Source organism: Ranitomeya imitator, chromosome 3, assembly GCF_032444005.1.
Source record: "Ranitomeya imitator isolate aRanImi1 chromosome 3, aRanImi1.pri, whole genome shotgun sequence".
Lineage (NCBI taxonomy): Eukaryota > Metazoa > Chordata > Amphibia > Anura > Dendrobatidae > Ranitomeya > Ranitomeya imitator.
In genome coordinates, this window is record NC_091284.1 from 512,362,646 (window position 1) to 512,389,691 (window position 27,046).

Sequence of the window (27,046 nt, forward strand, 5' to 3'; positions counted from 1 at the left end):
TAAACAAAACTGTTTGAAAATTAGTCTTCATGTATGTCTGGGCCCACTGCAACCGTTTCTGCTTGTGAACACTGTTTAGTGGTGGCCAAATAGTAGGTTTTTGCATCACAGCAAGTCTTTGAAGGATCCTACACCTTGAGGTTCGAGGGACTCCAGAGGTACCAGCAGCTTCAAATAACTGTTTGCTGCTTTGTAATGGTATTTTGGCAGCTGCTCTCTTAATCCAATGAATTTGTCTGGCAGAAACCTTCCTCATTATGCATTATGCATTAACTCTGTCTGTGCTCTGTTTCAGTCACAAATCTCTTCACATTCTCTTCACAGTATGATGATCGCTCTTAAAGGGACGGTGCCGTGATTTTAGTTTTTGTATTAATAATTATTGATTATATAATCAATTATTTTTAATACAAAAGTAAATGTACTACTTTAATACTTTTTTATTTATTCATTTTTACTTTTGCCACTGGAGGCCGCCATTTTCATTAGTGTGGGTGTAAGTGTCTGGTCACGACACTTGCACACCTCACTTACGGCAGCCATGGGCATAGGAGCCAACAGTCGGGCTCCGACCGCTCCTCCTGCCTCTCAGCTGTGACTTGGGCACACCCCCTGGGCTGCTACGTCACAGCTGTGAGAGGAGATCGCGGCCATTTTGTTTTTTTCCTCTGATCATAGCAGGAGCTGCCTGGGAGAAGCTGCTGCTGGGAGCGAGGTTCGGGGTGAGTATCTGCAGCCAGGAGCTGTGATTGCAGCCTGTACTTAGTATTACAGCACAGGCTGCAATCACTGCTCACTGCCGTTCAGAGCAGGGAGATCGTCACACTGCTCTGCCCTGAACATGACTCAGCACTTCCTGGAAGAGGACTGAAGGTAAGTACAGGGTTTTTATTTTCTTATGCATCTACCACTGCTACTAGCCCCTATATACCACTGCTACTAGCCCCTATATACCACTGCTACTAGCCCCTATATACCACTGCTACTAGCCCCTATATACCACTGCTACTAGCCCCTATATACCACTGCTACTTGCCCCTATATACCACTGCTACTAGCCCTTATATACCACTGCTAGTAGCCCCTATATACCACTGCTACTAGCCCCTATATACCACTGCTACTAGCCCCTATATACCACTGCTACCTGCTCCTATATACCACTGCTACCTGCTCCTATATACCACTGCTACTAGCCCCTATATACCACTGCTACCTGCCTCTATATACCACTGCTACTAGCCCCTATATACCACTGCTACCAGCCCCTATATACCACTGCTACCAGCCCCTATATACCACTGCTACCTGCCCCTATATACCACTGCTAACTGCTCCTATATACCACTGCTACCTGCCTCTATATACCACTGCTACTAGCCCCTATATACCACTGCTACTAGCCCCTATATACCACTGCTACTAGCCCCTATATACCACTGCTACCTGCTCCTATATACCACTGCTACCTGCTCCTATATACCACTGCTACTAGCCCCTATATACCACTGCTACCTGCCTCTATATACCACTGCTACTAGCCCCTATATACCACTGCTACCAGCCCCTATATACCACTGCTACTAGCCCCTATATACCACTGCTACCTGCCTCTATATACCACTGCTACTAGCCCCTATATACCACTGCTACCTGCTCCTATATACCACTGCTACCTGCCCCTATATACCACTGCTACCTGCTCCTATATACCACTGCTACCTGCTCCTATATACCACTGCTACTAGCCCCCATATACCACTGCTACTAGCCCCTATATACCACTGCTACCTGCTCCAATATACCACTGCTACTAGCCCCTATATACCACTGCTACTAGCCCCTATATACCACTGCTACTAGCCCCTATATACCACAGCTACTAGCCCCTATATACCACTGCTACTAGCCCCTATATACCACTGCTACCAGCCCCTATATACCACTGCTACCAGCCCCTATATACCACTGCTACCAGCCACTATATACCACTGCTACTAGCCCCTATATACCACTGCTACTAGCCCCTATATACCACTGCTACCTGCTCCTATATACCACTGCTACTAGCCCCTATATACCACTGCTACTAGCCCCTATATACCACTGCTACCTGCTCCTATATACCACTGCTACTAGCCCCTATATACTACTGCTACTAGCCCCTATATACCACTGCTACCTGCTCCTATATACCACTGCTACTAGCCCCTATATACCACTGCTACTAGCCCCTATATACCACTGCTACTAGCCCCTATATACCACTGCTACTAGCTCCTATATACCACTGCTACCAGCCCCTATATACCACTGCTACCAGCCACTATATACCACTGCTACTAGCCCCTATATACCACTGCTACTAGCCCCTATATACCACTGCTACTAGCCCCTATATACCACTGCTACCTGCTCCTATATACCACTGCTACTAGCCCCTATATACCACTGCTACTAGCCCCTATATACCACTGCTACTAGCCCCTATATACCACTGCTACTAGCCCCTATATACCACTGCTACTAGCCCCTATATACCACTGCTACCAGCCCCTATATACCACTGCTACCAGCCACTATATACCACTGCTACTAGCCCCTATATACCACTGCTACTAGCCCCTATATACCACTGCTACTAGCCCCTATATACCACTGCTACTAGCCCCTATATACCACTGCTACTAGCCCCTATATACCACTGCTACCTGCCCCTATATACCACTGCTACTAGCCCCTATATACCACTGCTACCAGCCCCTATATACCACTGCTACCAGCCCCTATATACCACTGCTACCAGCCACTATATACCACTGCTACTAGCCCCTATATACCACTGCTACTAGCCCCTATATACCACTGCTACCTGCTCCTATATACCACTGCTACTAGCCCCTATATACCACTGCTACTAGCCCCTATATACCACTGCTACCTGCTCCTATATACCACTGCTACTAGCCCCTATATACTACTGCTACTAGCCCCTATATACCACTGCTACCTGCTCCTATATACCACTGCTACTAGCCCCTATATACCACTGCTACTAGCCCCTATATACCACTGCTACTAGCCCCTATATACCACTGCTACTAGCTCCTATATACCACTGCTACCAGCCCCTATATACCACTGCTACCAGCCACTATATACCACTGCTACTAGCCCCTATATACCACTGCTACTAGCCCCTATATACCACTGCTACTAGCCCCTATATACCACTGCTACCTGCTCCTATATACCACTGCTACTAGCCCCTATATACCACTGCTACTAGCCCCTATATACCACTGCTACTAGCCCCTATATACCACTGCTACTAGCCCCTATATACCACTGCTACTAGCCCCTATATACCACTGCTACCAGCCCCTATATACCACTGCTACCAGCCACTATATACCACTGCTACTAGCCCCTATATACCACTGCTACTAGCCCCTATATACCACTGCTACTAGCCCCTATATACCACTGCTACTAGCCCCTATATACCACTGCTACTAGCCCCTATATACCACTGCTACCTGCTCCTATATACCACTGCTACTAGCCCCTATATACCACTGCTACTAGCCCCTATATACCACTGCTACCTGCTCCTATATACCACTGCTACTAACCCCTATATACCACTGCTACTAGCCCCTATATACCACTGCTACCTGCTCCTATATACCACTGCTACTAGCCCCTATATACCACTGCTACTAGCCCCTATATACCACTGCTACCAGCCCCTATATACCACTGCTACCAGCCCCTATATACCACTGCTACCAGCCACTATATACCACTGCTACTAGCCCCTATATACCACTGCTACTAGCCCCTATATACCACTGCTACTAGCCCCTATATACCACTGCTACTAGCCCCTATATACCACTGCTACCTGCTCCTATATACCACTGCTACTAGCCCCTATATACCACTGCTACCTGCTCCTATATACCACTGCTACTAGCCCCTATATACCACTGCTACTAGCCCCTATATACCACTGCTACTAGCCCCTATATACCACTGCTACTAGCCCCTATATACCACTGCTACCTGCCCCTATATACCACTGCTACCAGCCACTATATACCACTGCTACCTGCCCCTATACACCACTGCTACCAGCCCCTATATACCACTGCTACCAGCCCCTATATACCACTGCTACTAGCCACTATATACCACTGCTACCTGCCCCTATATACCACTGCTACCAGCCCCTATATACCACTGCTACTAGCCCCTATATACCACTGCTACCTGCCCCTATATACCACTGCTACCAGCCACTATATACCACTGCTACCAGCCACTATATACCACTGCTACCTGCCCCTATATACCACTGCTACCTGCCCCTATATACCACTGCTACCTGCCCCTATATACCATCTACGACTTCTACCTGCCTCTGTATACCACCTACCACTGCTGCCTGTCTCTATATACCATCTACCACTGCTGCCTGCCTCTATATACCATCTACGACTGCTGCCTGCCTCTATATACCACCTACGACTGCTGCCTGCCTCTATATACCACCTACCACTGCTTCCTGCCTCTATATACCATCTACCACTGCTTCCTGCCTCTATATACCATCTACCACTGCTGCCTGCCTCTATATACCATCTACCACTGCTGCCTGCCTCTATATACCATCTACCACTGCTGCCTGCCTCTATATACCATCTACCACTGCTACCTCTGTCCTGTGTAGCTAATCTAGTCTTGTGTAGCTAATCCTATCCTGTGTACAGTATCACACAAGATAGGATTAGATACACGGCGCAGCACAGTATCACACAGGACAGGATTAGATACACAGCTCAGCAGTCAGTATCTAATCCTCTCCTATGCACTCCTCTCCCCCCTGCGTGTCTTTCCCCATTGTGGTTTATTATTTTTGTTGTGGGAGATGAGGGAGTCGAGGATTATGCGTTCGGTATGGTATAAAAAAGATTAATAAAGGACTTTATTCTGGCCGAGTCTTTATTTACAATACATGTGAGATCTATGTGGCGGCATTATGGGTGATCTATATGGCGGTATTATGTGAGAAGCATATGGTGTTATGTGAGAACACTGGCGGTATTATGTGTGATCTATATGGTGGTATGTGAGAACACTGGCAGTATTATGTGTGATCTATATGGCGGTATGTGAGAACACTGGCGGTATTATGTGTGATCTATATGGCGGTATGTGAGAACACTGGCGGTATTATGTGTGATCTATATGGCGGTATGTGAGAACACTGGCGGTATTATGTGTGATCTATATGGTGGTATTATGTGAGAACTGTATGACAGTATTGTGTGATCTATTTGATAGTATTGTGTGTGATCTATATGGCGGTATTATGCGAGAACACTATGGCAGTATTATCTTCAGAAAGCGGACCCATTCTATGGTGGTTCTGGCTGAGCACCTGCACGCGGGTCTGGGGTAATAGAGGGTAAAGCATGACCTCCAGTTAGGTGCAGTCAGGGGAAGGCTGGTGAGGCAGCTGAAGAGAGGGGTCTCATTTTTATCGTTACTATATGGCTACATTTCCTTCCCAGCGTCACCCCGGACTGCGCCTGTCGCCTCGCTTTCACACATTGCCAGGACAGGATGGAGAAGACAGGATCTTAGGAGGGGAATGGGGTCTGCATGCAAAGTCTGGATCAGACCAGGCCATCAATCCGCAGAAATGTTTCCTGGATTTCTGTGGAGCAGACGTTCCATCCATGTGTATAAAAGACAGCGCCCTATGTACAATCCCTGGCTGCTCCGCGCACCAAACAGGGGGCCCCTATAGACCAGCACACTGCTCTCCTGAAATACTCTGTGCTGCTGTCACCCTGCTCCCTCCACTACATATCTCCCAGAATCCTTGCTGCCTGCCATCCTTGGTGACTGTCTACTTGTCAGTATAAGGCTGCCTTCACACTATCATTATTTGGTCAGTATTTTACCTCAGTATTTGTAGCCAAAACCAGGATTGGGTGATAAATACAGAAGTGGTGCATATGTTTCTATTATACTTTTCCTCTATTTGTTCCACTCCTGGTTTTGGCTTACAAATACTGAGGTAAAATACTGACCAAATATTGATAGTGTGACGGCAGCCATACTCTGCAGTCACCAACAAAATGGCTGCTCACTGGGTTCCTGAATATCATCCTCTCTAATCCCTTAGCAAACACCCAGAAGGAGAGGAGAGGAGACATCACACAGGTCAGCAGACTCCGCCCATAATTACTGCAGTGCAGTAATGTGAGCTAGTTGTACACTAGGTTTTTCTGAAATTTCAGCAGCTGCTCCCCCTAGTGTTGAAAAGTGGAAATTCCAAAACTTTTCAAATTATTTTTCATATTTTACTAAATTATAAACAAATGATAATATTTTTTAACCCTAAGCTAAGAAGATCGTTGGGTACAGCCGGGACCAGCTGCTTCGAAAGCATCACCAAACCAGGGATTGAAGCTTCAGGAGGCTAATTTGCATATTCCAGGTGCCTTCTGGGAGAAGCGAAGTCTCCCTAAGCTAGAAGATCGTTGGGTACAGCCGGGACCAGCTGCTTCGAAAGCATCACCAAACCAGGGATTCAAGCTTCAGGAGGCTAATTTGCATATTCCAGGTGCCTTCTGGGAGAAGCGAAGTCTCCCTAAGCTAGAAGATCGTTGGGTACAGCCGGGACCAGCTGCTTCGAAAGCATCACCAAACCAGGGATTGAAGCTTCAGGAGGCTAATTTGCATATTCCAGGTGCCTTCTGGGAGAAGTGAAGTCTCCCTAAGCTAGAAGATCGTTGGGTACAGCCGGGACCAGCTGCTTCGAAAGCATCACCAAACCAGGGATTCAAGCTTCAGGAGGCTAATTTGCATATTCCAGGTGCCTTCTGGGAGAACCAAAGTCTCCCTAAGCTAGAAGATCGTTGGGTACAGCCGGGACCAGCTGCTTCGAAAGCATCACCAAACCAGGGATTGAAGCTTCAGGAGGCTAATTTGCATATTCCAGGTGCCTTCTGGGAGAAGCGAAGTCTCCCTAAGCTAGAAGATCGTTGGGTACAGCCGGGACCAGCTGCTTCGAAAGCATCACCAAACCAGGGATTCAAGCTTCAGGAGGCTAATTTGCATATTCCAGGTGCCTTCTGGGAGAAGCAAAGTCTCCCTAAGCTAGAAGATCGTTGGGTACAGCCGGGACCAGCTGCTTCGAAAGCATCACCAAACCAGGGATTCAAGCTTCAGGAGGCTAATTTGCATATTCCAGGTGCCTTCTGGGAGAAGCAAAGTCTCCCTAAGCTAGAAGATCGTTGGGTACAGCCGGGACCAGCTGCTTCGAAAGCATCACCAAACCAGGGATTGAAGCTTCAGGAGGCTAATTTGCATATTCCAGGTGCCTTCTGGGAGAAGCGAAGTCTCCCTAAGCTAGAAGATCGTTGGGTACAGCCGGGACCAGCTGCTTCGAAAGCATCACCAAACCAGGGATTCAAGCTTCAGGAGGCTAATTTGCATATTCCAGGTGCCTTCTGGGAGAAGCAAAGTCTCCCTAAGCTAGAAGATCGTTGGGTACAGCCGGGACCAGCTGCTTCGAAAGCATCACCAAACCAGGGATTCAAGCTTCAGGAGGCTAATTTGCATATTCCAGGTGCCTTCTGGGAGAAGCAAAGTCTCCCTAAGCTAGAAGATCGTTGGGTACAGCCGGGACCAGCTGCTTCGAAAGCATCACCAAACCAGGGATTGAAGCTTCAGGAGGCTAATTTGCATATTCCAGGTGCCTTCTGGGAGAAGCGAAGTCTCCCTAAGCTAGAAGATCGTTGGGTACAGCCGGGACCAGCTGCTTCGAAAGCATCACCAAACCAGGGATTGAAGCTTCAGGAGGCTAATTTGCATATTCCAGGTGCCTTCTGGGAGAAGCGAAGTCTCCCTAAGCTAGAAGATCGTTGGGTACAGCCGGGACCAGCTGCTTCGAAAGCATCACCAAACCAGGGATTCAAGCTTCAGGAGGCTAATTTGCATATTCCAGGTGCCTTCTGGGAGAAGCAAAGTCTCCCTAAGCTAGAAGATCGTTGGGTACAGCCGGGACCAGCTGCTTCGAAAGCATCACCAAACCAGGGATTCAAGCTTCAGGAGGCTAATTTGCATATTCCAGGTGCCTTCTGGGAGAAGCAAAGTCTCCCCAAGCTAGAAGATCGTTGGGTACAGCCGGGACCAGCTGCTTCGAAAGCATCACCAAACCGCGCAAATTTTTGCCTGTAGGACATTATTGCAAGAGAGCTTGGCTGAGTAGATTACACAAGAAGGAAAACACACAGCAAGTCAGCAGGATCTAGGAGCAACATGGCAGATGTGACAACCTACATGGTGAGCTGCAGCATGTGCTACATGTTCACAGATCGACCAGAAGAAGAATCCAATTTCACCTGTCAGAAGTGTAGACTAGTGGCCCTTTTAGAAGAAAAGGTGCGGGGTCTGGAAGAAAGAATAGCAACTTTGAAACTCATCAAAGAGAATGAAGACTTTCTAGACAGAACAGAAGCATCTCTACTGGTCACAGAAGGTGCAAAAAGTGTCAGAGAACCTCCAAAAGCAGATGAGTGGAAGCATGTGACCAAAAGAAGCAAGAAGACCATGGAGAAATCACCAACCACACAACTGAAGAACCGATATCAAATCTTTGTAGAGGATGAAGATGGCACACCTAAGAATGAAGCAATACCAGCAAGCAAAAAAGAAAAGGGCACACAGCAACAAGTGACAGCAAAAAGTACAGCCAAGAAGCAACGAAGAGTGGTGGTGGTGGGAGACTCACTACTGAGAGGCACCGAAGCAGCCATCTGCAGACCGGACATAACTGCAAGAGAAGTATGCTGCCTTCCAGGTGCGATGATCAAGGATGTGACCGATAGGATACCAAAGCTCTTCAGCTCCAAGGACGTCCACCCATTTCTTCTGATACATGTTGGCACCAATGACACGGCAAGGAAGGACCTACCGACAATCTGCAAGGACTTTGAAGAGTTGGGGAAGAAAGTAAAGGAACTGGATGCACAGGTAGTTTTTTCTTCTATCCTTCCAGTAGACGGGCATGGCACCAGGAGATGGAACAGGATCCTTGATGCAAACAACTGGCTAAGACGATGGTGCAGACAACAAGGATTTGGATTCCTGGACCACGGTGTGAATTACTGGTATGATGGACTCCTCGCCAGAGACGAACTACACCTCAACAAACCTGGGAAACACACATTCGCCAGAAGAGTCGCTACACTCATCAGGAGGGCGTTAAACTAGAAGAAGAGGGGACGGGAAGAAAAACATTAGACTCGAACAAAGACGACCCAGGAAAACATACTCAGAAGGGAGGTAAGAACATTTCTAAAACAATCCACAGTGAGGAGATTGGAACAAAACAAAATCCTCTAAACTGCATGCTCGCAAACGCCAGAAGCCTGACAAACAAGATGGAAGAACTAGAAGCAGAAATATCTACAGGTAACTTTGACATAGTGGGAATAACCGAGACATGGTTAGATGAAAGCTATGACTGGGCAGTTAACTTACAGGGTTACAGTCTGTTTAGAAAGGATCGTAAAAATCGGAGAGGAGGAGGGGTTTGTCTCTATGTAAAGTCTTGTCTAAAGTCCACTTTAAGGGAGGATATTAGCGAAGGGAATGAGGATGTCGAGTCCATATGGGTTGAAATTCATGGAGGGAAAAATGGTAACAAAATTCTCATTGGGGTCTGTTACAAACCCCCAAATATAACAGAAAGCATGGAAAGTCTACTTCTAAAGCAGATAGATGAAGCTGCAACCCATAATGAGGTCCTGGTTATGGGGGACTTTAACTACCCGGATATTAACTGGGAAACAGAAACCTGTGAAACCCATAAAGGCAACAGGTTTCTGCTAATAACCAAGAAAAATTATCTTTCACAATTGGTGCAGAATCCAACCAGAGGAGCAGCACTTTTAGACCTAATACTATCTAATAGACCTGACAGAATAACAAATCTGCAGGTGGTTGGGCATTTAGGAAATAGCGACCACAATATTGTGCAGTTTCACCTGTCTTTCACTAGGGGGACTTGTCAGGGAGTCACAAAAACATTGAACTTTAGGAAGGCAAAGTTTGAACAGCTTAGAGATGCCCTTAATCTGGTAGACTGGGACAATATCCTCAGAAATGAGAATACAGACAATAAATGGGAAATGTTTAAGAACATCCTAAATAGGCAGTGTAAGCGGTTTATACCTTGTGGGAATAAAAGGACTAGAAATAGGAAAAACCCAATGTGGCTAAACAAAGAAGTAAGACAGGCAATTAACAGTAAAAAGAAAGCATTTGCACTACTAAAGCAGGATGGCACCATTGAAGCTCTAAAAAACTATAGGGAGAAAAATACTTTATCTAAAAAACTAATTAAAGCTGCCAAAAAGGAAACAGAGAAGCACATTGCTAAGGAGAGTAAAACTAATCCCAAACTGTTCTTCAACTATATCAATAGTAAAAGAATAAAAACTGAAAATGTAGGCCCCTTAAAAAATAGTGAGGAAAGAATGGTTGTAGATGACGAGGAAAAAGCTAACATATTAAACACCTTCTTCTCCACGGTATTCACGGTGGAAAATGAAATGCTAGGTGAAATCCCAAGAAACAATGAAAACCCTATATTAAGGGTCACCAATCTAACCCAAGAAGAGGTGCGAAACCGGCTAAATAAGATTAAAATAGATAAATCTCCGGGTCCGGATAGCATACACCCACGAGTACTAAGAGAACTAAGTAATGTAATAGATAAACCATTATTTCTTATTTTTAGTGACTCTATAGCGACAGGGTCTGTTCCGCAGGACTGGCGCATAGCAAATGTGGTGCCAATATTCAAAAAGGGCTCTAAAAGTGAACCTGGAAATTATAGGCCAGTAAGTTTAACCTCTATTGTTGGTAAAATATTTGAAGGGTTTCTGAGGGATGTTATTCTGGATTATCTCAATGAGAATAACTGTTTAACTCCATATCAGCATGGGTTTATGAGAAATCGCTCCTGTCAAACCAATCTAATCAGTTTTTATGAAGAGGTAAGCTATAGACTGGACCACGGTGAGTCATTGGACGTGGTATATCTCGATTTTTCCAAAGCGTTTGATACCGTGCCGCACAAGAGGTTGGTACACAAAATGAGAATGCTTGGTCTGGGGGAAAATGTGTGTAAATGGGTTAGTAACTGGCTTAGTGATAGAAAGCAGAGGGTGGTTATAAATGGTATAGTCTCTAACTGGGTCGCTGTGACCAGTGGGGTACCGCAGGGGTCAGTATTGGGACCTGTTCTCTTCAACATATTCATTAATGATCTGGTAGAAGGTTTACACAGTAAAATATCGATATTTGCAGATGATACAAAACTATGTAAAGCAGTTAATACAAGAGAAGATAGTATTCTGCTACAGATGGATCTGGATAAGTTGGAAACTTGGGCTGAAAGGTGGCAGATGAGGTTTAACAATGATAAATGTAAGGTTATACACATGGGAAGAGGGAATCAATATCACCATTACACACTGAACGGGAAACCACTGGGTAAATCTGACAGGGAGAAGGACTTGGGGATCCTAGTTAATGATAAACTTACCTGGAGCAGCCAGTGCCAGGCAGCAGCTGCCAAGGCAAACAGGATCATGGGGTGCATTAAAAGAGGTCTGGATACACATGATGAGAGCATTATACTGCCTCTGTACAAATCCCTAGTTAGACCGCACATGGAGTACTGTGTCCAGTTTTGGGCACCGGTGCTCAGGAAGGATATAATGGAACTAGAGAGAGTACAAAGGAGGGCAACAAAATTAATAAAGGGGATGGGAGAACTACAATACCCAGATAGATTAGCGAAATTAGGATTATTTAGTCTAGAAAAAAGACGACTGAGGGGCGATCTAATAACCATGTATAAGTATATAAGGGGACAATACAAATATCTCGCTGAGGATCTGTTTATACCAAGGAAGGTGACGGGCACAAGGGGGCATTCTTTGCGTCTGGAGGAGAGAAGGTTTTTCCACCAACATAGAAGAGGATTCTTTACTGTTAGGGCAGTGAGAATCTGGAATTGCTTGCCTGAGGAGGTTGTGATGGCGAACTCAGTCGAGGGGTTCAAGAGAGGCCTGGATGTCTTCCTGGAGCAGAACAATATTGTATCATACAATTATTAGGTTCTGTAGAAGGACGTAGATCTGGGTATTTATTATGATGGAATATAGGCTGAACTGGATGGACAAATGTCTTTTTTCGGCCTTACTAACTATGTTACTATGTTACTATGTAACCCCTTAATCCCATATGACGTACTATCCCGTCCAGGTGACCTGGGACTTAATTCCCATGGACGGGATAGTACGTCATATGCGATCGGCCGCGCTCACGGGGGGAGCGCGGCCGATCGCGGCCGGGTGTCAGCTGCCTATCGCAGCTGACATCCGGCACTATGTGCCAGGAGCGGTCACGGACCGCTCCCGGCACATTAACCCCCGGCACACCGCGATCAAAGATGATCGCGGTGTGCCGGCGGTGCAGGGAAGCATCGCGCAGGGAGGGGGCTCCCTGCGGGCTTCCCTGAGACGATCGGTACACGGTGATGTGCTCACCGTGTACCGAGCGTCTTCTCCCTGCAGTCCCCGGATCCAAAATGGCCGCCGGGCTGCATCCGGGTCCTGCAGGGAGCACTTCCGGGTTAGGATCAGGCTGCAGCTGCAGCTCTAATCCTGCCCGGCTGTATGTCAGATCACCGATCTGATAGAGTGCTGCGCACACTGTCAGATCGGTGATCTGTGATGTCCCCCCCTGGGACAAAGTGAAAAAGTAAAAAAAAAAATTTCCACACTTGTAAAAAAAAAATAAAAAAAAAATTCCTAAATAAAGCAGAAAAAAAAAAATATTATTCCCATAAATACATTTCTTTACATAAAAAAAAAACAAAAAAACAATAAAAGTACACATATTTAGAATCGCCGCGTCCGTAACGACCCGACCTATAAAACTGGCCCACTAGTTAACCCCTTCAGTGAACACCGTAAGAAAAAAAAAAAAAAAACGAGCCAAAAAATAACGCTTTATTATCATAACGCTGAACAAAGAGTGGAATAACACGCGATCAAAAAGACAGATATAAATAACCATGTTACCTCTGAAAACGTCATCTTGTCCCGCAAAAAACGAGCCGCCATATAGCATCATAACCAAAAAAATAAAAAAGTTATAGTCCTCAGAATAAAGCGATGCCAAAATAATTATTTTTTCTATAAAATAGCTTTTATCGTATAAAAGCGCCAAAACATAAAAAAAATGATATAAATGAGGTGTCGCTGTAATCGTACTGACCCGAAGAATAAAACTGCTTCATCAATTTTACCAAACGCGGAACGGTATAAACGCCTCCCCCAAAAGAAATTCATGAATAGCTGGTTTTTGGTCATTCTGCCTCACAAAAAATCGGAATAAAAAGCGATCAAAAACTGTCACGTGTCCGAAAATGTAACCGATAAAAACGTCAACTCGTCCCGCAAAAAACAAGACCTCAAATGACTCTGTGGACCAAAATATGGAAAAATTATAGGTCTCAAAATGTGGAGACGCAAAAACTTTTTTGCTATAAAAAGCGTCTTTTAGTGTGTGACGGCTGCCAATCATAAAAATCCGCTAAAAAACTCGCTATAAAAGTAAATCAAACCCCCCTTCATCACCCCCTTAGTTAGGCTAGGTTCACATTGCGTTAATGGGTTAACGCTAACGGACAGCGTTGCACGGCGAAAATGTCACAATTAACGCCGTGCAACGGGTCCGTTAGCACAACCATTGACAGCAATGTGATTTTCAGGTGTAGCGCATCGCTAGAGCGTGCCATTTTCGGCTCGCGCTAGCAAGGTGCCATTCTTTTGTGGCGCGCCTCAGACGCTGCTTGCAGCGTCCGCGGCGCGCCCGAGGTCCGATCCCCGATCTTCCAGAGCGGGGACGTTAACGCGACCACTAAACACGACACCTAAAAGACATTGCGTTAGCGCAATCCGCTAGTGCTAAACGGATTTCCCTAACGCAATGTGAACCTAGCCTTAGGGAAAAATAATAACATTAAAAAAAATGTATTTATTTCCATTTTCCGGTTAGGGTTAGGGTTAGGGCTAGGGTTGGGGCTAGGGTTAGGGTTTGGATTACATTTACGGTTGGGATTAGGGTTGGGATTAGAATTAGGGGTGTGTCTGGGTTAGGTGTGTGGTTAGGGTTACAGTTGGGATTAGGGTTAGTGGTGCGTTTGGATTAGGGTTTCATTTATAATTGGGGGGTTTCCACTGTTTAGACACATCAGGGGCTCTCCAAACGCGACATGGCGTCCGATCTCAATTCCAGCCAATTCTGCCTTGAAAAAGTAAAACAGTGCTCCTTCACTTCCGAGCTCTCCCGTGCGCCCAAACAGGGGTTTACCCCAACATATGGGGTATCAGCGTACTCGAGACAAATTGGACAACAACTTTTTGGGTCCAAGTTCTCTTGTTATCCTTGGGAAAATAAAAATTTGGGGGGCTAAAAATCATTTTTGTGGGAAAAAAAAGGATTTTTATTTTCACGGCTCTGCGTTGTAAACTGTAGTGAAACACTTGGGGGTTCAAAGTTTTCACAACACATCTAGATAAGTTCCATGGGAGGTCTAGTTTCCAATATGGGGTCACTTGTGGGTGGTTTCTACTGTTTGGGTACATCAGGGGCTCTGCAAATGCAACGTGACGCCTGCAGACCAATCCATCTAAGTCTGCATTCCAAATGGCGCTCCTTCCCTTCCAAGCTCTGCCATGAGCCCAAACAGTGGTTCCCCCCCACATATGGGGTATCAGCGTACTCAGGACAAATTGAACAACAACTTTTGGGGTCCAATTTATTCTGTTACCCTTGTAAAAATACAAAGCTGGGGGCTAAAAAATCATTTTTGTGAAAAAAAAAAGAATTTTTATTTTCACGGGTCTGCGTTATAAACTGTAGTGAAACACTTAGGGGTTCAAAGTTCTCACAACACATCTAGATAAGTTCCATGGGAGGTCTAGTTTCTAATATGGGGTCACTTGTGGGGGGTTTGTACTGTTTGGGTACATCAGGGGCTCTGCAAATGCAACGTGACTCCTGCAGACCAATCCATCTAAGTCTGCATTCCAAATGGCGCTCCTTCCCTTCCGAGCTCTGCCATGCGCCCAAACAGTGGTTCCCCCCCACATATGGGGTATCAGCGTACTCAGGACAAATTGGACAACAACTTTTGGGGTCCAATTTATTATGTTACCCTTGTGAAAATACAAAACTGGGGGCTAAAAAATTTTTGCAAAAAAAAAATAAATTTATTTTAACGGCTCTGCGTTATAAACTGTAGTGAAACACTTGGGGGTTCAAAGCTCTCAAAACACATCTAGATAAGTTCCTTAGAGGGTCTAGTTTCCAAAATGGTGTCACTTGTGGGGGTTTTTAATGTTTAGGCACATCAGGGGCTCTCCAAACCAACATGGCGTCCCATCTTAATTCCAGTCAATTTTGCATTGAAAAGTCAAATGGCGCTCCTTCCCTTCCGAGCTCTGCTATGCACCCAAAAAGTGGTTTACCCCCACATATGGGGTATCGTCGCACTCAGGACAAATTGCACAACAACTTTTGTGGTCTAATTTCTTCTCTTACCCTTGGGAAAATAAAAAATTGGGGGCGAAAAGATCATTTTTGTGAAAAAATAAGATTTTTTATTTTTACGGCTCTGCATTATAAACTTCTGTGAAGCACTTGTTGGGTCAAAGTGCTCACCACACATCTAGATAAGTTCCTTAAGGGGTCTACTTTTCAAAATGGTGTCACTTGTGAGGGGTTCCAATGTTTAGGCACATCAGGGGCTCTCCAAACGCAACATGGCGTCCCATCTCAATTCCAGTCAATTTTGCATTGAAAAGTCAAATGGCGCTCCTTTCCTTCCGAGCTCTGCCATGCGCCCAAACAGTGGTTTACCCCCACATATGGGGTATCGTCGCACTCAGGACAAATTGCACAACAACTTTTGTGGTCTAATTTCTTCTCTTACCCTTGGGAAAATAAAAAATTGGTGGCGAAAAGATTATTTTTGTGAAAAAATATGATTTTTTATTTTTACGGCTCTGCATTATAAACTTCTGTGAAGCACTTGTTGGGTCAAAGTGCTCACCACACCTCTAGATAAGTTCCTTAAGGGGTCTACTTTCCAAAATGGTGTCACTTGTGGGGATTTCAATGTTTAGGCACATCAGGGGCTCTCCAAACGCAACATGGCATCCCATCTCAATTCCAGTCAATTTTGCATTGAAAAGTAAAATGGCGCTCCTTCCCTTCCGAGCTCTGCCATACGCCCAAACAATGGTTTACACCCATATACGGGGTATCAGCGTACTCAGGACAAATTGGCCAACAATTTTTGAGGTTCAATTTCTTCTCTTACTCTTGGGAAAATAAAAAATTGGGGGCGAAAAGATCATTTTTGTGAAAAAATATGATTTTTTATTTTTACGGCTCTGCATTATAAACTTCTGTGAAGCAATTGGTGGGTCAAAGTGGTCACCACACATCTAGATAAGTTCCTTAGGGTGTCTACTTTCCAAAATGGTGTCACTTGTGGGGGGTTTCAATGTTTAGGCACATCAGTGGCTCTCCAAACGCAACATGGTGTCCCATCTCAATTCCTGTCAATTTTGCATTTAAAAGTCAAATGGCGCTCCTTCCCTTCCGAGCTCTGCCATGCGCCCAAACAGTGGTTTACCCCCACATATGGGGTATCAGCGTACTCAGTACAGATTGTACAACAATGTTTGGCTTCCATTTTATCCTGTTACCCTTGGTAAAATAAAACAAATTGGAGCTGAAATAAATTTTGTGTGAAAAAAAGTTAAATATTCATTTTTATTTAAACATTCCAAAAATTCCTGTGAAACCCCTGAAGGGTTAATAAACTTCTTGAATGTGGTTTTGAGCACCTTGAGGGGTGCAGTTTTTAGAATGGTGTCACACTTGGGTATTTTCTATCATATAGACCCCTCAAAATGACATCAAATGAGATGTGGTCCCTAAAAAAAAATGGTGTTGTAAAAATGAGAAATTGCTGGTCAGCTTTGAACCCTTATAACTCCCTAACAAAAAAAAATTTTGGTTCCAAAATTGTGCTGATGTAAAGGAGACATGTGGGAAATGTTACTTATTAAGTATTTTGCGTGACATATCTCTGTGATTTAAGGGCATAAAAATTTAAAGTTGGAAAATTGCGAAATTTTCAAAATTTTCGCCAAATTTCCGTTTTTTTCACAAATAAACGCAAGTTATATCGAATAAATGTTACTACTAAAATGAAGTACAATATGTCACGAGAAAACAATGTCAGAATCGCCAAGATCCGTTGAAGCGTTCCAGAGTTATAACCTCATAAAGGGACAGTGGTCAGAATTGTAAAAATTGGCCCGGTCATTAACGTGCAAACCACCCTCGGGGCTTAAGGGGTTAAGAAAATGTAATCATTAATTCTTTACATTTTTACAATTTCTGAAAAAAAAATTTTTTTGATGGCACCTTCCCGTTAAGTTTTCGTGAAATATCTAATGCTTTCATACCTTGTCCAAGGCATTGCACTATTTAACGCTTTTCAGCAGCAGAGAGATCCTTTTTATTTCCCATATTGCTTAAAACCTATGGCCTGCTTAATATTGTGTAACTTCATTTTTAAGTAGTTATACTTTCATTTGAATCACCTGGAAAAATAATTACCACGTGTTTAAGATTGATTTCAGTGATCCATTGAGCCCTGAGACACAATACCATCCACGAGTTTATTTGAAAAACAAAACAATTAAATCTTTATGACACTTAAATCCAATTTGCATAATAATTTGGAACACAGTGTAATGTGCAAACCACCCTCGGGGTAGAGGGGTTAAAATGCAGTTTTAACCCCAGATTTTACTATTTAACATAGGCAAATAGGTAGATAGGTAAATGTTTACTATACCTATAGATAGATGAATTCCCAGAAGGGTGTCATTTCCAAAATGGAATCACTTCAAGGGGGGATTCTGCTGTTCTGGCACTTTTCAGAGCTGCTAAGAACAGCAGAATCCAGACCTAAAGTGAACCCATTTTGGAAATTACATCCTTCTGGGAATTCGTCTATCGTTGTAGTGACCATTTTCACTCCATGGATAATTTCCAGAAACAAGCACGCAGAGGAAGTTTTAGAGCTACAATTGCAAATATGCCATTGTTGCGCCCAATATATTGTGTGCAGCTTTTGTCTCTGGAGACATCTTTGTCCTGGAAATTATTAAGCGAGCTCTACTTGAATGTGTCATTCACTAAATAAACCAAATGCTTGAATGACAAAATGGGATAAATTAATACAGTTTAAAAATGTGGTTCTGTGTGGAAGATTTTAAAGCTGTCAGTGAGGTAAAAGGCTTTTAATGATCGGCATTATGGGCAGTAATAGCGTATAATGCCTCATGGTACATAAACAACATCTTCTCTGGGGGTTCTTTCTTGTTTCTCTTGCTGGAATGAGTGCAATAAAATGGCACTTAGTGAGTCTTTTAACATATTAAGATTCTAATGGATGAGCTGCGTAAACATTTTCAAAAACAAGATTTTCAATTACTTTTTCCCAATTATCAAGAAAAGTATCTGAATAAGGCTGGGGTCTCACTTGCATGTGCAATGCGAGAAACTCGCGTGAGTCTCTCGCCTCAATACCCAGCACTGCCACTGGCATATGGGACCGGAGTGTACGGCTGCATGTATTTCTATGCATCTGAACCCTCCGGTCCCGAGTGCCGGCGGCAGTGTCGGGTATTGATGTGAGAGACTCGTGTGAGTTTGCACACGCAAGTGTGACCCCAGCCTAAAACATCGCATAGCACTCGGCCTAGTGTTATTCTATGGGGCAGCTCACATCTGTGATTTTTTTCTCATGCCGAATCTACATGCAAGAACAATCGTAGCATCCTGACTTGGCCCAGAGTCAGCTCACTCACACTCATATAATTTATGTGTGTGAGTGACACGACACACATCACTCAGATATGATCCAAGTGTGGTGCAATATACGCCAACGCATGCAGCGGAGGAGATGGAGAAATTAATTTTGTCACATGCTCCGCAGCTGTGTGAGAGGACCAGAGCACAGTAGTATGACACTCGGCTAAAGCTTGCAGCAGAGCAGGAGCCGTAGGTCATTAGCATATTGCATCCGATGCTCTCGCATTGGATTCCATACACTAGTAGTATGAATCCAGCCTAACACTAACCCTAACTTTGAGCCTAAGCCTAACCCTAACTTTAACCTTTTGCTTTGTGGTTTTTTTTTTTACTATATGACAAAATCGATGACTGACACAGATGTTAGCAGCACTTGTCACACTGTTTCTCCTCTGATCTCTCGCTGGCAGTGTTTTATGAGGCAAATCACCTAGTAAAGATAGTTACTACAGCAAACTTTTCCAGTAATTGCTATTATTGGCTGGCATGACACTGACGTCATCAGGACCTAAACCGTCATCAGGACCTAAACCAATCAGGTCTCGATGAGGTCAGAGGTCACAGCAAGCCGTCTTCACCGAAATCCCTGCATTATACATTGGGGTCCTGATCAGAGAAAAACTGCCAATCGTAGAGAAACATCAACCCTGCACAAAGCCATAAAAGCACCGACATTTATCTACCATCGTCGGTTGCAAAGCAGTAAAAGAGTGTGAATAAGCAACAAGTTTTATATAAAAATCTAAAAAGAATGCATTTTATATCTTTGAAGTTGGTGTGATTAGAATTATGTAAAACCATACAGCTACAATGGGGGAAATAAGTATTGATCCCTTGCTGATTTTGTAAGTTTGCCCACTGACAGACATGAACAGTCTATAATTTTAAGGGTAGGTAAATCTTAACATTGAGAGATAGAATATCAAAAATAAAATCCAGAAAATCACATTGTATAAATAATATAAATTTATTTGCATTTTGCAGTGAGAAATAAGTATCTGATCCCCTACCAACCGTTAAGAGTTCTGGCTGCTACAGACCAGTTAGACGCTCCTAATCAACTCGTTACCTGCATTAAAGCCAGCTGTCTTACATAATAACCTTTATAAAAGACTCCTGTACACAGACTCAATCAGTCAGACTCTAACCTCTACAACATGGGGAAGACCAAAGAGCTTTATAAGGATGTCAGGGACAAGATCATAGACCTGCACAAAGCTGTAATGGGCTACAAAACCATAAGTAAGATGCTGGGTAAGAAGGAGACAACTGTTGGTGCAATAGGAAGAAATTGGAAGAAATAAAAAATGATTGCCAATCGACATCAGTCTGCGGCACCATGCAAAATTTCACCTTATGGGCTATTCTTTATCATGAGGAAGGTGAGAGATCAGCGTAAAACTACACTGGGGAACTTGTTAAAGGGAAGGTGCCATCAAAAAATGTTTTTCCAGCAATTGAAAAAATGTAAAGAATTAATGTTTACATTTTCTTAAAAAATATTATCATTTGTTTATAATTTAGTAAAATATGAAAAATCATTTAAAAAGATTTGGCATTTCCACTTTTAAACACTAGGGGGAGCAGCTACTGAAATTTGACAAAAACCTACTGTACAACTAACTCACATTACTGCACTGCAGTAATTATGGGCGGAGTCTGCTGACGTGTGTGATGTCTCCTCTCCTCCCCTTCTGGTGTTTGCAAAGGGATGAGAGGATTCAGGAACCCAGTGAGAAGCCATTTTGTTGTTGACTGCAGAGTTATACTGACAAGTAGACAGTCACAGAGGATGACAGGCAGCAAGGATTCTGGGAGATATATGGTGGAGGGAGCAGGGTGACAGCAGCACAGAGTATTTCAGGAGAGCAGTGTGCTGGTCTATGGGGGGCACCATGTTCGGTGCATGGAGCAGCCAGGGATTTACATAGAGCGCTGTCTTTTATACACATGGATGGACCGTCTGCTCCACAGAAATCCAGGAAACATTTCTGTGGATTGATGACCTGTTCTGATCCAGACATTGCATGCAGACCCCATTCCCCTCCTCAGATCCTGTCCTGGCGATGTGTGAAAGCGAGGCGACAGGCGCAGTCTGGGGTGACGCTGGGAAGCAGGCTGGGGGGAAATGTAGCCATGTAGTAACGATTAAAATGAGACCCCTCTCTTCAGCTACCTCACTAGCCTTCCCCTGACTTCACCTAACTGGAGGTCCTGCTGCCCCCTCTATTACCCCAGACCCGTGTGCAGGTGCTCAGCCAGAACAACCCTAGAATGGGTCCCCTTTCTGAAGATAATACTGCCATATAGATCACACATAATACCGCCATATAGATCACACCATACCATATTGATCACACATAAAACCATCATATAATTTTCACATAATACTGCCACATAGATCACACATAATCCCACAATATAGTTCTTATATAATCCCGTCATATAGATCTTATATTATTGCACCATGCTGATCAAAGATAATACAACCATACATATCACATATAATACTGTCATATAGATCACACATAATGCCATCCTATTATTATTATTATTATTATTATTTATTGTTATAGCGCCATTTATTCCATGGCGCTTTACATGTGAGGAGGGGTATACATAATAAAAACAAGCACAATAATCTTAAACAATACAAGTCATAACTGGTACAGGAGGAATGAGGACCCTGCCCGCGAAGGCTCACAATCTACAAGGGATGGGTGAGAATACAGTAGGTCACACATAATAATTAGCGGCATCAAGTGTGGTCTATATGGCAGTGCTATGTAAAAAATATACATTATATGGTGGCATCATGTGTGATCTATATGGCAGTATTATGTAATAAATATATCCAGCAGTATTATGTTTGATCTATTTGGCAGCATTATGTTAAAAATATATATGGCAACATTACGTGTGGTCCATATTACAGTATTATGTAATAGATATATCTGGCGGCATTATGTATGACCTATATGGCAGTACTATGTAATAAATATATATGGAGGTATAATGTGTGGTCTTTATGATAGTATTATGTGATAAAATATATATATGTCAGCATTATGTATGACCTATATGGCAGTATTATGTAATAAATATATATGGCAGTATATTTATTATCTAAAGGCAGGAAAGTTGTGAGCTATGCTCTTCTGTGACCCCCCACAATTATTTTATTTTCTTTTTTGGGGGGGGCAATTAGACCTTATGCTATGTCGCCCTATGACTTGTATATACGCCCCTGGTGACGATCCTCACAGCTTGTCCTGAAAGACCCCGGGCTTGGGGTGTCAGTGAGATTGAGGTGGGTTTCAGGGAGCATGAGATGGGTGTCAGGGAGTATGGGGTGGGTTTCTTGGGGCATGAGGTGGGTGTCAGGGAGTATGGGTTGGGTGTCAGGGGGCATGGGGTGGGTGTCGGTGAGCTTAGGGTGAGTATCAGGGCCCAGGGGCTTGGAGGGGCCCAGCCTCAGTCTTTCCTCTTCTGCTCCATGGATCACTAGTCTCAGACTGCTGCCACCTGCCCTCTGCTCTGGAATGTATAGTAGGACGATCAGGCAGGAGACCTGAGGAGCTGCAGGACTACAACACTTAGGAGCTCAGTTCTGGCATGCTGGGACTTGTAGTGACACAGCAGCTAGAGCTTGCTGAGTGTCATCACCACAGGGGTCTGCTCCCTTGTGCCAACCATAGCCCAAGTGTTAGAACAGTATTATTATGGCGCTCCAGGAGATGGACATGTGCTAGGGCGGCTGTCAGACCTCCTGCAGAACCCTGGATCCATCCCAGAAGCGGCCTCCCACCTCTTTACACTGTGCAGACCTCCCACCTGATCCATAGATGAAGCCCCCAGGCTGCTTCCTGTCTGGACACTGATCCTCCTGCACAGCAGGCAGGGAAGGGTTAACCATTACAAACCAGCCTCAGTGCGCCCCTTGTAACCAGGCAGGGATCCTGTGCTGCAGAGAATTGCTCTATTTTTAGAAACATGGAGCTTCGGACTCCAGTCTGCACCGACAGTCACTGTGTCAGGGTGATGAAGTGCAACACATCCAGGCTCCAGCCACAAATCAGTGCTGCACAGAAAAGCAGCAGACATAACGTTCCATGTACAGGAAGACACGCTGCTGCTGGGTGATTTCCTGCCCGTGGACTGAGGGAGGAAGCTTTCAGCAAGACTGCGCAGGTCGGCAGTGAGCGGTGATCGCAGCCTGTACTGTAATACTAAGTACAGGCTGCGATCACCACTAGCGCTGCAGATACTTACCCTGGACCCACGCTCCCAACAGCTTCTCCTCAACATCTTCTGTCATCGCAGCCCACAGCAAACAAAATGGCTGTGATCTCCTCCCACAGATGTGATCTGGACAGCCCAGTGGGCATGCCCAAGTCACAGCTGAGAGGCAGGAGGAGCGACCTCAATGTAAGAGATGCGGTTGGAGTCCGACCATTGGCTCCTATGCCCATGTCTGCCGTAAGTGAGGTGTGCAAGTGTCGTGCTCAGACACACCCTCACTAATGAAAATGGCAGCCTCCAGTGGCAAAAGTAAAAGTGAATAAATAAAAAACTATGAAAGTAGTACATTTAATTTTGTATTAAAAATAATTGATTAATACAAAAATTAAAATCACGGCACCATCCCTTTAATGATCTCAAGGCAGCTGGGAGCACAGTCACCAAGACAACCATTGGTAACACATTATGCCGTAAAGGTTTAAAATCCTACAGTGCCCACAAGGTCCCCCTGCTCATATGCGCAGGTCCATCTGAAGTTTGCCAATGAACACCTGGACAATTCTGTGAGTGATTGGGAGAAGGTGCTGTGATCAGATGAGACAAAATATGAGGTCTTTGGCATTAACTCAACTCGCCGTGTTTGGAAGAACAAAAATGCTGCCTATGACCCAAAGAACACCTTCCCACTTTCAAGTATGGAGGTGGAAACATTATGTTTTGGGGGTGTTTCTCTGCTAACTACTTCACCGCATCAATGGGAGAATGGTTGGATCCATGTACTGTAAAATACTGAGTGACAACCTCCTTCCCTCCGCCAGGACATTAGAAATGGGTCTTAGCTGGGTCTTCCAGCAATACAATGACCTAAAACATACAACCAAGGCATCAAAGTAGTGGCTCAAAAAGAAGCACACTAAGGTCCTGGAGTGGTCTAGCCCATCTCCAGACCTTAATCCCATAGAAAACTTATGGAAAGAGTTGAAGGTCCGAGTTGCCAAGTGACAGCCTCAAAATCTCAATGATTTAGAGATGATCTGCAAAGAGGACTGGACCAAAATTCCTCTTGACATGTGCGCAAACTACATCATCAACTAAAAAAAAGTCTGATAGCTGTGCTTTCCAACAAGGGTTTTGCAACCAAATATTAAGTCTTGTTTGCCAGAGGGATCAAATATTTATTTCTAACTGCAAAATGCAAATACATTTATATAATTTATACAATGTGATTTTTCTGGATTTTATTTTTGATATTCTATCTCTCAATGTTAAAATTAACCTACCCTTAAAATTATAAACTGTTCATGTCTTTGTCAGTGGGCAAACTTATAAAATCAGCAAGGGATCAGATACTTATTTCCCCCACTTTATATAATTTTATTCAAACATTGCAGTAAGCCAACAGGTGCAGATCAGAATGATTTTGCACGGACTCCTAGTAGAAAATTAACACTGTAATCATTTTTTGGTGTGTGATCTGTTTCATAGCTGGAGCACTCTAATAAAACAAAGCTCAGGGATGGAGGCAGTACAAACTCTATCATAGGGAACTGCATTATCAGCATTAATTTAATGGCTATAAATTGGCACAAGCAATGCCTAAACAATATACCTGCTCTCTTGATGACATTAGTAGAATAGAACACGTTTATTCAATGCAGAAGTACTTTCCACGCATTGGAGCAGACTTTATTGTCTCTTCATTCACATCATACAGGAGATGTAAACTGTTAGACCAAAATATGTTTTCAAAAGTGTTTTCTATTTTCAGAATTTGCTAATATGTAAACTTGTCATAAGATTAAATCAGTCAAAGTCCTAAATTACAGAAGTCCGACATGTAATACATGTTTTGTAAACCGCAGAAAAACTTGCAACGTTTCTGATAGTTCATGCAAAGTGGTTTTATCTTTATTGGCTCTACTTCATAGAAAATGCTAATGCTTGGTTTTGGAGAATGGTGTGTTAGCTTCGAGCACTTAATTGTACTGTGTATTGATGATTAATTTTGACTTATTGGCTTGAAGACACTTTCTTGTACACATCAGCTATAATTTCATGTTCCTGTTATCATGGAAGAAGATGATGTTCCACTTAATATCAATTAAAGAAAATATTTCTGAGATACAGTAATAGTAAATTTCAGCATAAGTAATTGTGTAGTAAGTAGTAATGCAACATCAATGACTTCACTTGTACTTCTTTCTGTAGCCTGTTTTTTAATAGCTGTACTTTAAATAAAAATACTGCTTCTGCAAAATCAGCGCTTTATTTAATATATTACTATACTGATTGATGTTAGCAACAAGTGTAATGTTATGACAACCCGCATTCATTTTCCCGTAGAAGTTATGATCATCTTTGACATCTTAAAATTAAATAGCCCTTAAGCACCATTAGGTTTTCTATAAATTTATTAATACAATGCATCTTTAACTGTTGAACTTTTAATATTTTAGATTTTGAGTGACTGACTGATTACTTCCTCTGAGCGACTGTTTTTATCTATTATAATATGTTTATCTAATTTCAGATGCAGAGACCAGATACTTGATAGCAGTTAAACCAAATGAGAATCCTAAAAAGTCCTGTAAAGGTAAGATGTTTTATGAATTTCATCTCAGTCTTAGGCCGGTTTCACACGTCCAGATAATTCCAGTACCGGAAAAAATCGGTACCGGAATTATCCGTGTCCGTGTGCCCCTACGTTTCTGTGGCACATCAGTGTGGGGGTGGGAGGGGGGTGGGCACCTAGATCTTTATTTTAAACACAATTATTCATATCTTCTCTACAGCAAACGCTGCTGCAGGGAAGATATGAATCGCGGCTTCAGCACCAGTGGGGGGGACAGCGCTTAATGTAGTGCTGTCTCCTGCACGGCACACTGACATATATATATATATATATATATATATATATATATATATAAATATATATATATATATATATATACCTATTCTTTGTGTACACATTTATTCTACCGATTCTTCTGTAAGCTGTCAGTGTGATTTTACTGTACACCGCAATGAATTACCGGCTTTTCTCTCTAACACCGCTGCGTATTTCTCGCAAGTCACACTGCTGGTCCGTGTGTAATCCGTATTTTTCTGGCTTCCATAGACTTTCATTGGCGTTTTTTTTGCGCAATACGGTGACAAACGCAGCATGCTGCGATTTGCTACGGCCGTAGAAGGCCGTAAAATACTGATCAGTAAAATACGGCGGATAGGAGCAGGGGCATAGAGAATAATTGGGACGTTTGTTAGGCGTGTTTTATGGACGTATTTTATGCGCTCTTACGTCCGTAAAACTCGCTAGTGTGACGCCGGCCTTACTCTCCAGTATAGTAATGCAGATAGGACAATGGTGCAGTGATTCCTGAGTCCCAATTTCTGCTTATATATGCAGTCTTTATCACACTGTCTGAGGGTTCATTTCCAGTTGCGAGGAAAACGGACGAGTGCAATCCGATAAAAAATCGGATTGCACTCGGACCAATGTTATTTAATAGGTGTCTTTTCATTTGCGTTTTTTTTCTCAGCCGAAATCGGACTGAGAAAAATCTGGGTCGGCTGAGAAAAAAATCGCAGCATGCGGCGATTTGCTGCGGGTCTCGGACGAGACTCGCCAATGCAAGTCAATGGATGCGAGAAAAAAAACGCACGGAATACGGACCATCCGTATTCCATCCGTTTTTTACGGATACCTTACCATTCTGTTGCATAGAACACTGTAAAGAGT

The 27,046-nt window shown here is 43.6% G+C and overlaps 1 protein-coding gene across 12 annotated transcripts in view; it reads left to right on the forward strand.

Annotated features, from left to right (window-relative positions):
* ABI3BP (ABI family member 3 binding protein) overlaps positions 1-27,046 on the forward strand; it is a 746,713-nt gene that overhangs the window by 342,850 nt on the left and 376,817 nt on the right. For all 12 annotated transcript variants that reach the window (XM_069757702.1, XM_069757705.1, XM_069757707.1 and 9 more), the window contains exon 3: positions 25,838-25,900. In XM_069757702.1, coding sequence (XP_069613803.1) covers positions 25,838-25,900 — 63 coding nt within the window. The remainder of the gene's footprint in view (positions 1-25,837; positions 25,901-27,046) is intronic.